The sequence below is a fragment of the Musa acuminata genome, chromosome BXJ3-1 (genome assembly GCF_036884655.1).
Source record: "Musa acuminata AAA Group cultivar baxijiao chromosome BXJ3-1, Cavendish_Baxijiao_AAA, whole genome shotgun sequence".
NCBI classification, from domain to species: Eukaryota; Viridiplantae; Streptophyta; class Magnoliopsida; order Zingiberales; family Musaceae; genus Musa; species Musa acuminata.
In genome coordinates this window covers 1,508,810-1,523,797 of record NC_088349.1, presented here as the reverse complement: position 1 = coordinate 1,523,797, position 14,988 = coordinate 1,508,810, and the positions used below count along the sequence as shown (strand labels likewise).

The following is a 14,988-nucleotide window of genomic DNA, read 5'->3' as shown; positions in this document are numbered from 1 at the left end:
TATATCCCTTTGAATTAGCCTCCGACTCAATCATAAATCGTCTTGTCTTGCATTCACGTATTCTTTCACGTATTCTTTCAACCCCTTTAGATCTTTTATAGAGATTTTTTAAAAATACTAAAAGTCTTGTCTTGCATTCTTTCCCATATAAAGATTCATGTGTGTGGATAACAAAATCATAATGTATAAGATTTCTTTTCTTTATTAAGAAATTGATTCCTTATCTTCTAGAAATACTTGTCAACTCTAATAATCTCATTGTGAGTATTTTTATACGCTTTGTGTTGACCTTCATCATTTTTTATTTTTTATTTATTTACTCATTCTTTTAAAAAAAAATTTAAATTTTAAGAAACAAAAAAGATCATGCATCTTCCTTTGCGAAGAATAAAATTGTATATTGCATCATTCTTTTTCCACAAAGATCGGAGGAAACAAACTATAACAAGATAAGGTACCTTATTGATACTCTAATAGCCTCATAATTTTTTAGGCTTGATACCACCTTGTTGGGAGAGACCTTAATCTCACAAAGCAAAATCTAGAGGCTAAACATAAATAAAAAAACAACAACAACATAAGATTTACCCCCAATCTATACTCACTATAAAAAATAAACCCTATTTATGTAAAACATGTATAATCTAGTGATTTTTTATATGATATAATAATTATTATAAAACATATGATTAAACTCTGAGACTAATTATAGATTATCTTTTATAATTAGCTATCTTTAGTACTTCAAAAATTATATTGAGATCATTTTTCTTACAAAAATAAAATATTTAATTTTGTTTCTCCTCACATCATCGATTTTACTGATAAAAATATCGTACAAACTTAATAATAAACCAAAATGAGACAGAGTCATGTGGTATTTCGGTCAAAATCGAAATACTAAAAATAACTAATTACTTGAAGTAATATATAATTAACGGATCTCGCTTTAATATGATCCATATATTTTCTACTATAAATAAATAAATATATAAGCAAATCAGAAACATCATCACAAACTGCACCGTAATCGGCTGCCGCCTCTCATGCGCATGAGGTGTGCAACACTCGTAAAATAAAATGTGGACACCAAATGGAGCACACCAGCACACATACACATGCAGCTTCCACATATAATACTGACACCCATATCACCATGATTCCATCGTACCCATACTCTCCTGCACTTAACCCATTTAACTAAAGCCCCTCTTTGCTCCGACGCCCTTAAACTATCCACACTCCCTGTCCGGCGGCAGCTAAGATTCCGATTCCAGAACCAACCTAACCCCCCCTCGCATCTCCCTCGTCACGGGTCGGTCGGCCGTCGCGGGTCCCTCGTCTCGGTGGTAAGTAACGCGGTGAAAGCAGCAGCGTCCAGCCCTGCCGATGGAGGTCCATTATTGAAGGACGCAGCGTCGGAGATTTGGATGGTGGTAAATAAAGCTTCTTTTGTTGAGTTCAAAGAGGACAGCGCCGACTCTGCCGCCCTACCAAGCGATGTGGTCTCTCATCGATCGACACCACAGTCGCCCTCTGCATGGCGTTTAATCTGAATCCAGCTTGTAATTAAGCCGACCACATGATAATAATGATGCTGATGATAATTAAGGATGCCTTGCATGATTGAGATCTTCCATGTGGGACCCGTACCAACGTCCAGTTGTCGATCCCACACCGCCTACCGTATGAGGTCCAGTGCGTACCCACGTGGGGCGGGGCCCCACAAGCCCCGGGGAGCCGGGTCCTACGTGGACGCCCCACTCGCAGTATAAAGAGAGGCTGGCTCTTCCGGTCAGCGGTGCGGGAGGAATCACACGCGATGGAGAGGGCGGAACGCCTCCTCGGCAGCGTCGAGGCGCCGCCGGTCCACGGGGCCGGCACGGACCTTCCGGACCTCGCCGAGTATGATGTCTTCTGGTCCTCGACCGACGGCGGCGGCCATGACGACACCGGCTGGCGACGAACCGAGATGGCCCCGCGGGCGGCTCGCCCCTGGGTCGATCGGCCCGGGGATGGGCTCTCTCTCGCCCTCGAGGACGGGTGCGCTCCCCGGCGGACCGTGGCGGCCTCGGCGCCGATGGAGGTGCCGGTCTGGCCCAGCTTCCTCCGGGTCGAGCCGGAGGGACCGGTGGGGTGGCTCGGCCGGGAGGAGGAGGAGGAAGAGGGTGGGTGGGTGCCGCCGCACGAGTACTTGGCGAGGGAGAAGGGAAGGAGCGTGGCGACGTCGGTGCTCGAAGGTGTGGGCCGGACGCTCAAGGGCCGGGACATGAGCAGGGTTCGGGACGCGGTCTGGAGTCGGACCGGATTCTTCGGTTGAAATCGGAACCACCTCCCCCCGGCAATCTGCATCGCTTCTTCTCGTGCGCAGTGTTATTCTCACGGCAAACTAAAACACATCATTTGATTCTGTAGCATTCTGTCCTAATGATTTGGTCTGTGTGGAGTTCAACAACATCACTTGCTTGGCACTGAGCTCGTTTGCTCAATTAATAATCCTTAGCCATTGTTGATGAAGTCAAATAGTGGTCATGTCATCCTTGTTCGAAATAATATATACTTCATACTAGCATCAGTGCTATCATTAGTTATTGATGATTGTGACATAAACAGATCATGTATATTAATATATTTCAACGATACATATAGGAGGAGGTATTCAAAGAAGGAAGTATACTGTAAGTTTGCTCTTCGTACATTGCCTCCATGTACTTGAGGCTCCACAGTCTTAACACTAGGAAACAAACCCTTAGCTCAGATGGCGACAAGCTGTCTTATGTTCATAGGATACACATAGGGCACCGATCCATCAAAAGCAGTGCTTGTTAGCATCCCAGCAGTGGCCTCTGTTGGGTGGTAAAAATCCCAGAAGATATGGTCCTTCCTGTTGGAGCAGTAGCTTGAGATTGGAAGGCAAGCGATCTTAGCATTCAGATCACCCAGCCCACAGCAGGCAGCCTTCACTTCGACAAATCCTTCAACACAGGTAGCAGAAAGGGTCAGTCCTACTTCGAAGTCGCATCCGTGCAACACGAATAGATCGGTTTGTGCGAGTTCATACCATGAGCATCTGGATTGTTGATGGACTCGAGCAGTGCGGTGTTGGTGTCGAAAAAGGAGTAGCTCATATCGCTGAGTTCTGCTGACATTTCCTGCAGCAGGGAAGAAGCACCCTTGTTGTACTGAACCGAGAGGTAATTGGCTTCCACACTGCACTCCTTGGTCTTGTTCTGATGCCTTTGTGCTGGGCAGCAACCGATCGGTCCCGTGCCGATGAACACAAACTTGCGTGCACCGAGATTGTACATCCTCTGATGTAAAGAAAGGAGAAACACGAGTGAATCGTAATAGGAAAAATCATATGCAAGAAGCTAACTGGATGCTTTGTGAACGCTGCTTACCTTTAGTTGTCCTCGCAGCGATGAGATTAGCGAATCAACGAACTGCTGTGGAGGGTTCTTGAGCTTGTTGGCGGAGCCGGACTTGACGTAGTTGAGTATGTCGTTGCTTCCGATGACGAAGGCAAAGATGGAGGTGGAGAGATGAGCTTGTGCTTGGGCACTGCCTAGCTGCTGAACTAAGGCCGTGTATACTGAGGAATAGTAGTCGATTTGCTTGTTGAATGAGATGCATTGGTCCTGTCACACACACACAGTTCATGTTGGCCATTAGAAGCAAACCATTTCATGTTCATGGATTCAACCTTCCCCGAGTCGATTCATCTCTTACTTTGTTGGTAGAATCCAGGACTCCACCACCACCCGAGGCGAAGTTGACACCGCCGAGGAACACATCGGTGTTGTTAGAGCTCGAAGTGATATCAAGGTACGGAGGAGAGGTCGGCAATCCCAGACTCTCAGCTGCCACATTGGAACACAAATCAGATTCATGCTATTACTTTCGATTATAACAACAGCTAACTCTCGTAAAAACAGAGTACCAAATCCTCTCTGTTGATACTCTGAACTCGATCACAACAATCCATAAATGACCTGAATCTATGGCCACATCAATCCTTGTCATCGGAACCTCCACAGAGAAAACCTGCCTCTCTAGACTTTGACTTTTGATGCATTATTTTCTATTCTTCGACCGACATGTATCGAACAGACTATCAATCATTTACAGCTCACTTCATCTTACTTGATGTTGACCTTTGAAACTTAAAACTTGTTTCACCAGATTGCACTATTCGTCTTAGCATATTGTTGCCTTCCAGGTTTTATGTTAAGCCATTCTGAGAAGCTCTTCTTCTATTTGGAGTGGCTTGAATGGATCAGCTTCTCATCCTTTCTGCTTTCTGCATGGCCTGCATGCAGCTTCGACCTCCATTGCAGGAAAGAACTCAAGCTCATGCTTTGGTCGAAGGAGGCATGTTCTTTGCAGGCCGGCAAAACTAGATATTAGAAGGTTCCCTCTACCCCACCCCAATCAAGTAGATGCATAAATATACAGCTTTTTCACCTGATACAACTGATCCTGATTTAAGAGGGAATTTGTCGAACACCTGAAGAAACAGCACAAACAGCTCAAACAGTGGAGAGGAAGTGAGGTGTAGTACCGAGGAAATCGGCGGAGTTCTTGCCGTTGCTGAACCGCCCGGTGGCCTTGTGGCCGGGGAAGTCGACGCCGTTGTGCGGGAAGTCGGCCTTCAGAAGGGACAGCTCCAAGTGGTTGTTGTTGCCGACGTCGGCGAGGGAGTCGCCGAAGACATACACCGCCGAGACCGCGGCCTTTCCTTGACAGCAGCGGCCGTACCAGTAGCAAAGAAGCACGGCGATGGACGCCAGTGCAGAGGAACAAGTGGGAGCCATACTCTGTTGGGGGGATTGAATGAGTCGTGGAGGGGGCGGTGGTGTGGCTTTAAGGACTCGGGAGAGGTGTACGTACGTCTTTGCAGTGGGGAAAGTGGCATTAAACGCGACAAGGGGTGTCACTCTTCCGAGTCTTGCTCTCCGGCTGCCATGACTTCACTTCCTTTCATACTTTGAATGAGAAATGGAAGAGGGAAGAAGGTGATGGACAACCAAAGAGAGAGAAAGAGAATGATGCAGAGTGGTGAGATTTTGTACAGATTGTGCTAACACATACCAATCGTATAGAAATGTGTGATGATAGCCCACCATGTGTGTATATGCAATCAATGCTCGTAGAAGAACATCTCCTTAATAGTTGTGCAGAGCACGACTGTGAAAGTGATACCCATTCAGAATCTATTCTTGGTCAGGTGTGGAAGCCATTTCCAAGCCTCTCATGCAGGTGAGCTGCCATGAAAGGGATGTATTAATTAATGGCATCCCTTTCCTTTCCCTCTCATAAGTCTCCCTCTAATCTTCCCGACCATCAAATCCCTCTTCCCTTTCACATTTCTCACTCTGCTCTCTTCGTGGAGCTCCTCTCAGGCAAATTAGTCCCCACAGGTTTAATTTACTATGTATGACGTGAAGTGCAATCATTTATTTCCGGATATCTGACACGATTTCCGATAGATCATCACAGTACCGAAGACAATTATATTACTTTGTCCAACAGGTTGTATACAGTGAAACTGAGTCCAGTGGTATCTTTTCCACATGCCAAAAAGTCTCATCACCGTAAACTAATCTTGCTGTCTCTCATTCCGTGCAGAAAGCGACTTGGTTCTCCTATCACCTTCGTCATCCTTCCACCGTTTCAGTGTGAAAGGAAGTGAAACCATGATGGCTGGGCAAGAACATGGAAGGGCCCGGTGCTTTCCGCGTTCAATACCACTTCCTCCCCACTCCAAAGGGATGTACGTACGCACCCTCTGCTCGGCCAGGTCTTTAAAGCCACGCCACAGCCACCTCCTGCAGGGATCATTCAATTGATCAGGATCCTCCCACATACCATGGCTTCTTCGTCTTCCTCTACGCTGGTGACCCTCGTTGTGATTCTGTGCTGCTGGAACGGTGGCTGTCAAGCGCAGACCGAGGTCTCGGCGGTGTATGTCTTCGGCGACTCCCTCGCCGACGTCGGCAACAACAACCACTTGGGGCTGTCCCTTCTGAAGGCCGACTTCCCGCACAACGGCGTCGACTTCCCCGGCCACAAGGCCACCGGGCGGTTCAGCAACGGCAAGAACTCCGCCGACTTCCTCGGTACCACACCCCACTTCCACTCCACTGTTTCGGTGGTTTATGTTGCTTCTTCAGCTGTTCGACGTATTTACTCTCGAATTAGGATCGTGTGTAAGGTGACCAAGGCATGAGTTTTGAGTTCCATCCTACACTGGAAATCCAAGCTGCATACAGAAGGGATGGGAGACTGATCCATGCTGACACTCTAAACCGAATTGAATTCCTTGAAGACAATAATAAGATGAATATTGCAACTTAGTGAGTCAAGTTGATGTTTGAAAGGTCAACGTCAAGTAAATGAGGAATGAGTTATGATTGATAGTATACCAAAGAAGAGGAAATAATGCGTCCAGGTGTTCTCCATCTGTCCTATAGACAAGGAATGATATGGACTTTGATTGCACTTACGCTAATTAGGGAGGCTTTCCTGTTCACCGTAGGAATTAAGTTTCGATTTAGCTTCTAAGTTTTAAGCTTATCTTAGTGCATAGCAATGCTACGATTCTAATCTGTACTTCTAATGCGGCAGCTGAGAAACTGGGACGACCGACCTCTCCTGCTTACCTTTCTATACCCTCGAGCTCTAACAACACCGATGAGTTCCTCGGCGGTGTCAACTTCGCCTCGGGTGGTGGTGGAGTCCTGGATTCTACCAACAAAGTAAGAGATGAATCCATGAACATGAAATGGTTTGCTTCCAATGGCTAACATGAACTATGTGTGTGACAGGACCAATGCATCTCATTCAACAAGCAAATAGACTACTATTCTTCAGTATACGCAGCCTTAGTTCAGCAGCTAGGCAGTGCTCAAACACAAGCTCATCTCTCCAACTCCGTCTTTGCCTTGGTCATCGGAAGCAACGACATACTCAACTACGTCAAGTCCAGCTCCGCCAACAAGCTCAAGAACCCTCCACAGCAGTTCGTTGACTCGCTGATCTCATCGCTGCGAGGACAATTAAAGGTAAGCAGCGTTCACAAAGCATACAGTTAGCTTCTTGCATATGATTTTTCCTATTACGAGTCACTCATGTTCCTCCTTTCTTCACATCAGAGGATATACAATCTCGGTGCACGCAAGTTTGTGTTCATCGGAACGGGACCGATCGGTTGCTGCCCAGCGCAAAGGCATCAAAACAAGACCAGGGAGTGCAGTGTGGAAGCCAATTACCTCTCGGTTCAGTACAACAAGGGTGCTTCTTCCCTGCTGCAGGAAATGTCAGAAGAACTCAGCGATATGAGCTACTCCTACTTCGACACCTACACCGCACTGCTCGAGTACATCAACAATCCAGATGCTTACGGTATGAACTCGCATAAACCGATCTGTTCGTGTTGCATGGATGCGACTTCGAAGTAGGACTGACCCTTTGTGCTGCTTGTGTTGAAGGATTTGTCGAAGTGAAGGCCGCCTGCTGTGGGCTGGGTGATCTGAATGCTAAGATCGCTTGCCTGCCAATCTCAAGCTATTGCTCCAACAGGAAGGATCACATCTTCTGGGATCTCTTTCACCCAACAGAGGCCACTGCTGAGAGACTAACAAGCACCGCTTTTGATGGATCTGTGCCGTATGTGTATCCTATGAACATAAGACAGCTTGTTGCCATGTGAGCTAAACATACACTTGTATGGTCATGGAGAGATATATGATGAAGAAATCCAATTGTAATCTGAGTAAGATATGGTGCCGTATAAGTTACAGAGAGAGGGCAAGAGAGTTGTGAAGTTGGATGGAGGACACATGTAGAGGCATCTCGCAACTTTTATAGAGATTCTTCCAACTTTGCAGAGTATGAGTCTCCACTGGTCTCATTACTTTGTGTCTTTATTCCAAAGTGACTGAGATCGTTCCACTGCTCGATTTGGATTATTTGGTAAGAACACAAATACTTCAAATGAAAATTTGGGTTTTACTAAGGGATTATTTTTTTGATTAAATTTGACTCAGTTTTTTAAGAAGTCAACTAAATCTTGACTATCTGATTTGATTTAATTAAGTCATAGATTACACCCTTGATTTTTCTCAAATTAACCCTCTTGCCCCTTTTCATCATCTCCTCCTTCACTTTATCTATTCTCACTTCATCTTCGTCTCCTCCTTCTCCCACTTTATCTTTAGTATATTTTTCTTTTCTCACTCTATTATCTCCTCTAATAAAGGAGGAGGAGATAAAAGAAACAGTGAAGGGAGAGAGAGTGAGAGGTGATGGGATAAAAAACACTTAGTTCGTAACAGATCATAAAACACAGTGAAAAAATTAAATAAAAATTATAATCACACAAAACAACAAGATTTACATGGAAAACTCATCCAACTCAAAAGAAAAAAAATCATAGGGCAAACCAGAAAAATAAATCTACTATAGAATTAATGAACACACAAATATTTAAATCTCTTGCCCAAAACCTTAGTAACAATCACAAAAGAATAACAAGGATACAAGGATTATGTCACAATGCATAATATCCAAACTCTTCTTCCATGATCACAGTAAGAATCCGCTATAAATCTGATCGAACTTGAGGCTAGAAAATTGTCTAGATAATTGAGAACAGTTTCTACATTGCCATCGTATCCTTTCCTTTTTCTTTTCCTTTTGTTCCTCTGCTCTTAACTGTCGCTATAGTGATTTCCTTTTTTCAACCACACCCACAATCATCGTTGCGCTCTTTTTATCTTGTATAGGTTAAAAAAGAAGAGTTATGACTAAAATAAGCTGTAGGTTATTAAAGCCCACTATGGACCGAATACATGGGCCATGGAGTGGAAAGGAGAGGAGGGTTGATCCAATTGATTTATTAGTCATTTAGGTTTAAATTGATTTAATTTTTTTTAAAAGTGGGATACAATTGGTATTTAAACAAAAAGCTGTAATAAAAATAATTAGTGAGAGTGTCATTCAATGGTTAATTTTGATAATAGACGATTTTCTCGAGTAGAGATTTCCTCGTATAATTGATCTCTCTACTCTGTTGAGTAAAATCATCTACTCTGTTATTAAGTTTTACCTTTGCTTTATAACGTAAGATACCTAATTTCCCCCCTTCTCACTCTGCACAGTTGCATTTATCCCAATCCGCAATCCATGTTTGACTCTCACCTAATTCGGACTCATATTGGAACCGATTTTAGCCAAATAATTGCTTCTCTTCGTTTGCGGTGGCCACAAATCCACGGACGAATATGCCGGTGTCTCCATCAACGCGGTTCGCTTTGCACCTCCCCGGAGACGTTTCCTTCTCATGCCAATCCTTTCAGCCATTAAAGTCCCTTCGAGGTTAGATAGGAATTGACTTCCAGTGTGCTAAAGGCGGGCTCCGAATCCTAAAAGCCCTGCTTCCAAACCCACTACAACTCTTACGTCCATCGCCATGGCTCTTTTTTGGGTGTGGAAGCACCTTTCTTTCCATCCTTTACTTTGGAGTCGTTCCCACAAGCGCCTCCATGGCCATGAAGACGTAAAGCGATCGATCCCGTTCCCCTTTCTATAAAGGGAGGCCACTCGAACCGAAATAGACCACCACAGCATCAGACTGCGTACGGATTCCATGGCTTCGCCGTGGTCTCTCGTCCTGGTCCTCCTGTGCATCTTACATCTCCATTCGACACCAGATGCACGACGACTGAATGATAAGGACGAAGCCCATGCAGAAAGTCAGCTCTTTTCCCTGAAGGCCGGCAGCGGCGGCGGCGGCGGTAGAGGGTTTGGGATCGGCATAAGCCATAACGGGTCGGGAACAGACGTGGCGATTGGCGCCGGAGTGGGCGGCGGCGTCGGTACCACTCATGGTGGTGGAGCTAGCGCCGGGGGTGGTGCCGGCGTCGGAGCCGGGATCCACGTCGGAAAAGGTGGGGTGGACGTCGCGATAGGGGTCGGCGGAGCTGGTGCGGTGAGTGCTCGCAATGGTAGTGTCCATGCCGGTGGTGGTGGAGGAGCCGGGGTTGGTATCAGCGTTGAACATGGGCACGTCAGCGTGAGCGGCGGAGGTGGACTCGGAGGCGGTGGGGGGAGCGGCGGTGGAGCATCGGGAGGTGGAAGCGGAGTCGGGAGCGCCGGAGGGGTGGTGGCACGCGGTGGAGGGTACGCAAGTGCCGGCGGTAGCAGCGGAGGGGGTGGAGGAGGCGGAGATGGGTCATCAGGTGGGGCTGAGGGAGGTGGTAGCGGCGGCGGCGGCGGCGGTCGAGGTTGATGGAAGCCCGCGCGTCTTCCATGATGCAGCCAAGTTCAAGCATTAACGAAGCAAGATCGTGCCACGACAGTGATATAGTATGTATGATATCGTAAGATGAATCTATGCTAGATATGACCGTTTACAAGAATCCAGGGTCTTAACTATTGTGTATCAGTCACAGATCGATATAAAGATGAGATCTTGCTCATGTATTGATGTTGAAGTCAAACATAGTCCATCTCAACTCCAGCACATGATATAATCCTATATTATTTCGGGTTTAGATGAGGAGAAATAAGTGACTCTTGTTGTTTTACTTAATAGATTTCATTGGCTGTGACACAACTCTTACATTTCCTTATTAAGAAAAAGATTACATTTTAGATAAATAGTGGAAGACACAACACTAAAGTGATTAGCGACATGAAATAGCTGAACCATTCAACGTCGCAAACACAGACTCGTGACGTCGTAAACTGTGAACGAATGATACACATGGTCATGCAACACACATATATATGGGGCACACAACTTAATGTCGACCGCCGCCGCCAGCGCCACTTCCAGCTCCGCCGCCGACGCCAATGCCAACTCCCACTCCCACACCTATCCCAAAACCGCCACCAGCCCCGTGCCCTCCCCCAAGGCCTCCTCCACCGCCTCCGCCACCTCCAAGGCCTCCTCCACCAGCTGCGCCGCCGCCTACGCCACCACCGGCTCCGAACCCTCCTCCATGGCCAGACCCACCGCCGAGTCCACCACCACCTCCACCTCCACCGCCGAAGCCTCCGCCTCCTCCCACGCCACCTGCACCACCGCTGCCGACTCCGCCTCCTGCGCCGAACCCACCGCCATGACCGCTTCCACCACCAGTGCCGCCCCCGCCGCCACCACCGAAACCTCCACCGCCTCCAACTCCACCAGCGGAACCGCCGCCTACACCACCACCGGCCCCGAACCCGCCACCATGACCGCTTCCACCTCCAAGACCACCACCGCCTTCTCCACCTCCACCGCCGAAGCCTCCGCCTCCTCCCACGCCACCTGCACCACCGCTGCCGACTCCGCCTCCTGCGCCGAACCCTCCTCCGTGACCGCTTCCACCACCAATGCCGCCTCCGCCTCCGCCGCCACCACCGAAACCTCCACCGCCTCCAACTCCACCAGCGGAACCGCCGCCTACACCACCACCAGCTCCGAACCCTCCACCATGACCACTTCCACCTCCAAGACCGCCACCGCCGCCTCCACCTCCGCCAAATCCTCCACCACCTCCGACACCTCCTGCAGAACCACCTCCTACGCCTCCGCCGGCTCCAAACCCTCCCCCGGATCCACTTCCACCGCCTACACCCCCGCCACCTCCACCCCCGAATCCTCCACCACCTCCAACACCACCACCAGCGCCGCCACCAGCACCACCTCCGGCTCCAAATCCTCCACCATGACCTTCGCCGCCACCAACCCCGCCACCTCCTCCTCCGCCGAACCCGCCGCCGCCGCCTAGTCCACCACCACGACACCCACCGAAGCGGCAGCCACGTCCGAACGGGCCCCGGCCGAACCCCGCAGGACCATCGAAATCAGCAACAACAGTCGAACTCAGCTCACCGACAACGCCAAGAAGCAGAAGAAGAAGCACAACATGCAAACTACGTTTGTTGGAGGCAGCCATGGCTCACTCCCTTCCACAAGAGACGCAAACCAAAGCTCGATGTCTCAATGTCAAGGCCATCGTCTTCCTTATATAGGCAAACCAAGCACGACAAGATAAGATAGAGAGTCCATCGCCCCCATTGCACCACTTGCAGTTAGTGTTAATGGAGGCATTTAATGGTGCCATATCGTAGCCGCGTTTGAACAGTTGAGAAGGTAGTCGAAGCATTGATGCTAAAACCCTTCTCCGGTGGCCGAGAGTCAAACTTGGAGTCCCCCCGACAGCTCAGAGACGATCACTCTCATTAAATTCAAGCTTTTACGGGTATTACTTCCACGTTGACGTATCAAATAGGTAGTAAACCTCGTGCATATTTGATTTCATTGAGATGAACATTGTACTACTTTGAGCACGAAAATTTTGAAGTGACTGGAGATCAAATGATCACTTGAAGAATAATGTGTGCTGAAATGCTATCCAGCTATGACCAACAATAGTCAACAGAAGTGATGCATGTTTATTAGCAATTGCAAGTGGCTCAAATATGTGATGAGGTAGATTTGTTTCCTGAGGAATGGCCTAAAGTATATTTAGGCCATGGTGAAGTTTTGATTGAATGATCAATCATCACAAATCAAAAAACTAATCTTAAAGAAAATTATCTACCATGAACCCCCAACTATTGATATAAGAAGGAAAGTAAAGGCTAAAAGGTGAACTTCAAACAATATAAATATCATGGAACAACTTCCAACTCTCACATTAATTTTAATTCACTAATGTATTAGGAATATTTCCATAATGTATTCACATGCCATGCTACACAAAAGAGGACTTGCAGTTAATGCATTGTGCATCAATAGGTCCTTTTAAAGATGGAATTGAGTGACAAAAAGATCTCAAAAGTTTAAAGGGATTCTACTTTTGACATTTTCTCTCTTACAAAGCTAATTTAGATTTCACATGTGAACAAAATGCATGCTGGAATAATAAAGTTTTTGTGTTTCTCTATGATAGTGAGACTGTTAGAACAAAAAAATAAATATCTATTAAGAACAATTAACAAAGTAAATGCTAAAAGGAAAGATATATATATATATATATATATATATATATATATATATATATATATATATATATAGAGAGAGAGAGAGAGAGAGAGAGAGAGAGAGAGAGAGAGAGATTATTAAAAACATAATTATATAATAAAAATATAAAATCTCATTTTTGAAAAGAGAAGAAAATGAGACTGCTAATTGACTAAATAATGAAATGAGACTACTAATTAGCTAACAACATATATTAGAATGATTAGAAAAATCTAGTTTTTTGGATAGGAGGGTAACCCTCTTAACTTATCAGTTTTGTGCACTTTGATCTATAGAGCTATTTTTGTGTTTATGTAGTTTAGTTAATATAATCTTATTTTTAGAAAAAATAAATCTCATTTAGAATATATATATATATATATATATATATATGTATGTATGTATGTATGTATGTATGTATGTATGTATGTATGTATGTGTGTGTATGTATGTTGAATTTCAGGTTTTGATGATGAAATTAATTGATAAATTATTTAATCAAATCTATATGTTGAGGAAAAGTATATAGCATTAGCTACGATAGTGATCAAGGCATAAAGCAAAACGAAGTGCCGAAGTTGAGATATCGTTGGGAGTTCGAGAGTTCATCAGGAGTCCGGAGATTTGTTAAAAATACTGTTGGAATTGACCGATAAGAAGCTTGTCAGAATTTATAACTCGCTAAGAAGATTGTTGTGAAGTCTAAGAACTTGCTAGGAGTCCGTTGAGAGACTGCCGAGATCGTCGAAAGTCTGTCATAAGATCGCCAAAAACTCGTCGGAAGAAACCTAGACTTACTAGACTTGCTTTGTTTAGTGTATGCCTTAAAAATTATAGTTAACACATAATTAAGATTATGATTAGGAGATAATCTCATTAACCCTGTTAAGGGTCAACTAGGCCCATAATTGAATTGGTTTGAGTTAAATTCAGGGCCCGAATAGGTTGTTGAACCTTATCAAGTGGTGGCACCGTCCAGAGTGGGCGGTGGAATCGCTTGAGGCTCAACCTCCTAGGTAGTCTAGGCGGTGGTATCACCTAGACTGAATGGTGGTACCGTCGATAGTTTTTACTGCTAAGTGATAGTGTTACTAGAGCCCAATCTCTTATAAACTTATTTGATTCAAAACAATTTTTCTATACCATTTTCATGGAACTAAGGTTTTTATATAAAGTTTTTCGAAATCGATTAAATTCCTCTTTTTTTTTTTTCTACAATACTAATTCACCCCCTTTTAGTATCGTTCTTAATCCTAAAAATATATTCCGTTAAACTAATGATTTATTATTGGAGAAAATAATAACAAGTATTTTATTAGACATGAATATTTTAATTTTTTTTTATAAATTTATATAATTTTATTAATGTAATGATTAATAGATTCTAATTGTTCGTCGTTCAAATATAATATATATATTTGAGATAATCTGTCACATAACTTATCAGTTTTGTGCACTTTGATCTATAGAGCTATTTTTGTATTTCTGTAGTTAAGTTAATATAATTTTATCTTTAGAAAAAATAAATCTCATTTTGATTATTCTCGCCCAAAAAATCTTTATATATATATATATATATATTCAGTTAAACTAATGATTTATTATCGGAGAAAATAATAAGAATGTTATCAGACATACATATTTTTAAATTTTTTTATGAATTTATATGATTTTATTAATAAAAATTATTATATGTAATGAGTAATAAATTATTATTGTTCCTCGTTCAAATATAATATATATTTGAGATAATCTGTCGCATAACTTATGATTTGATCTAGCAATAATATTGGTATATGTCAAACCAAATATTACATCGTGCACAAAATATAATTAGGGCAAGCCATCATCGGTTGAAGTAATGCATGCTGATGCTGCGCAACTTATTCTCGACAAGCATACGTACTACGATACAATGAAAGTGACACACAACGCAGTTCATCGTGGGAATCCTTCATGGGTGTCCACCG

General features: G+C 44.7%; 5 protein-coding genes across 5 annotated transcripts; 4 read left to right on the top strand and 1 right to left on the bottom strand.

Annotated features, from left to right (window-relative positions):
- Positions 1-1,787: 1,787 nt before the first annotated feature.
- On the top strand, positions 1,788-2,575 carry LOC135628980 (protein S40-6-like). Its single transcript, XM_065136031.1, has one exon. It carries the CDS (start codon positions 1,823-1,825, stop codon positions 2,318-2,320), a length of 498 nt encoding a protein of 165 aa, XP_064992103.1. The 5' UTR covers positions 1,788-1,822; the 3' UTR covers positions 2,321-2,575.
- An 80-nt stretch (positions 2,576-2,655) lies between these two features.
- On the bottom strand, positions 2,656-5,079 carry LOC103978638 (GDSL esterase/lipase At5g55050-like). The gene is made up of 5 exons (XM_009394492.3): positions 4,562-5,079; positions 3,730-3,860; positions 3,402-3,638; positions 3,062-3,311; positions 2,656-2,975 (listed from the first exon to the last, which is right to left on the bottom strand). The coding sequence occupies exons 1-5, from the start codon at positions 4,812-4,814 to the stop codon at positions 2,755-2,757; spliced, it is 1,092 nt and encodes a 363-aa protein (XP_009392767.2). The 5' UTR covers positions 4,815-5,079; the 3' UTR covers positions 2,656-2,754.
- A 639-nt stretch (positions 5,080-5,718) lies between these two features.
- Positions 5,719-7,890, top strand: LOC135628860 (GDSL esterase/lipase At5g55050-like). Its single transcript, XM_065135808.1, has 5 exons — positions 5,719-6,119; positions 6,628-6,758; positions 6,828-7,064; positions 7,155-7,404; positions 7,491-7,890. Exons 1-5 carry the CDS (start codon positions 5,870-5,872, stop codon positions 7,709-7,711), a joined length of 1,089 nt encoding a protein of 362 aa, XP_064991880.1. The 5' UTR covers positions 5,719-5,869; the 3' UTR covers positions 7,712-7,890.
- Positions 7,891-9,649: 1,759 nt separating this feature from the next.
- On the top strand, positions 9,650-10,291 carry LOC135628298 (glycine-rich protein DOT1-like). The gene has a single exon (XM_065134901.1). It carries the CDS (start codon positions 9,650-9,652, stop codon positions 10,289-10,291), a length of 642 nt encoding a protein of 213 aa, XP_064990973.1.
- A 517-nt stretch (positions 10,292-10,808) lies between these two features.
- LOC135628297 (uncharacterized) lies at positions 10,809-11,780 on the top strand. Its single transcript, XM_065134900.1, has one exon. The coding sequence runs from the start codon at positions 10,809-10,811 to the stop codon at positions 11,778-11,780; it is 972 nt and encodes a 323-aa protein (XP_064990972.1).
- The last annotated feature ends 3,208 nt before the right edge of the window (positions 11,781-14,988 follow it).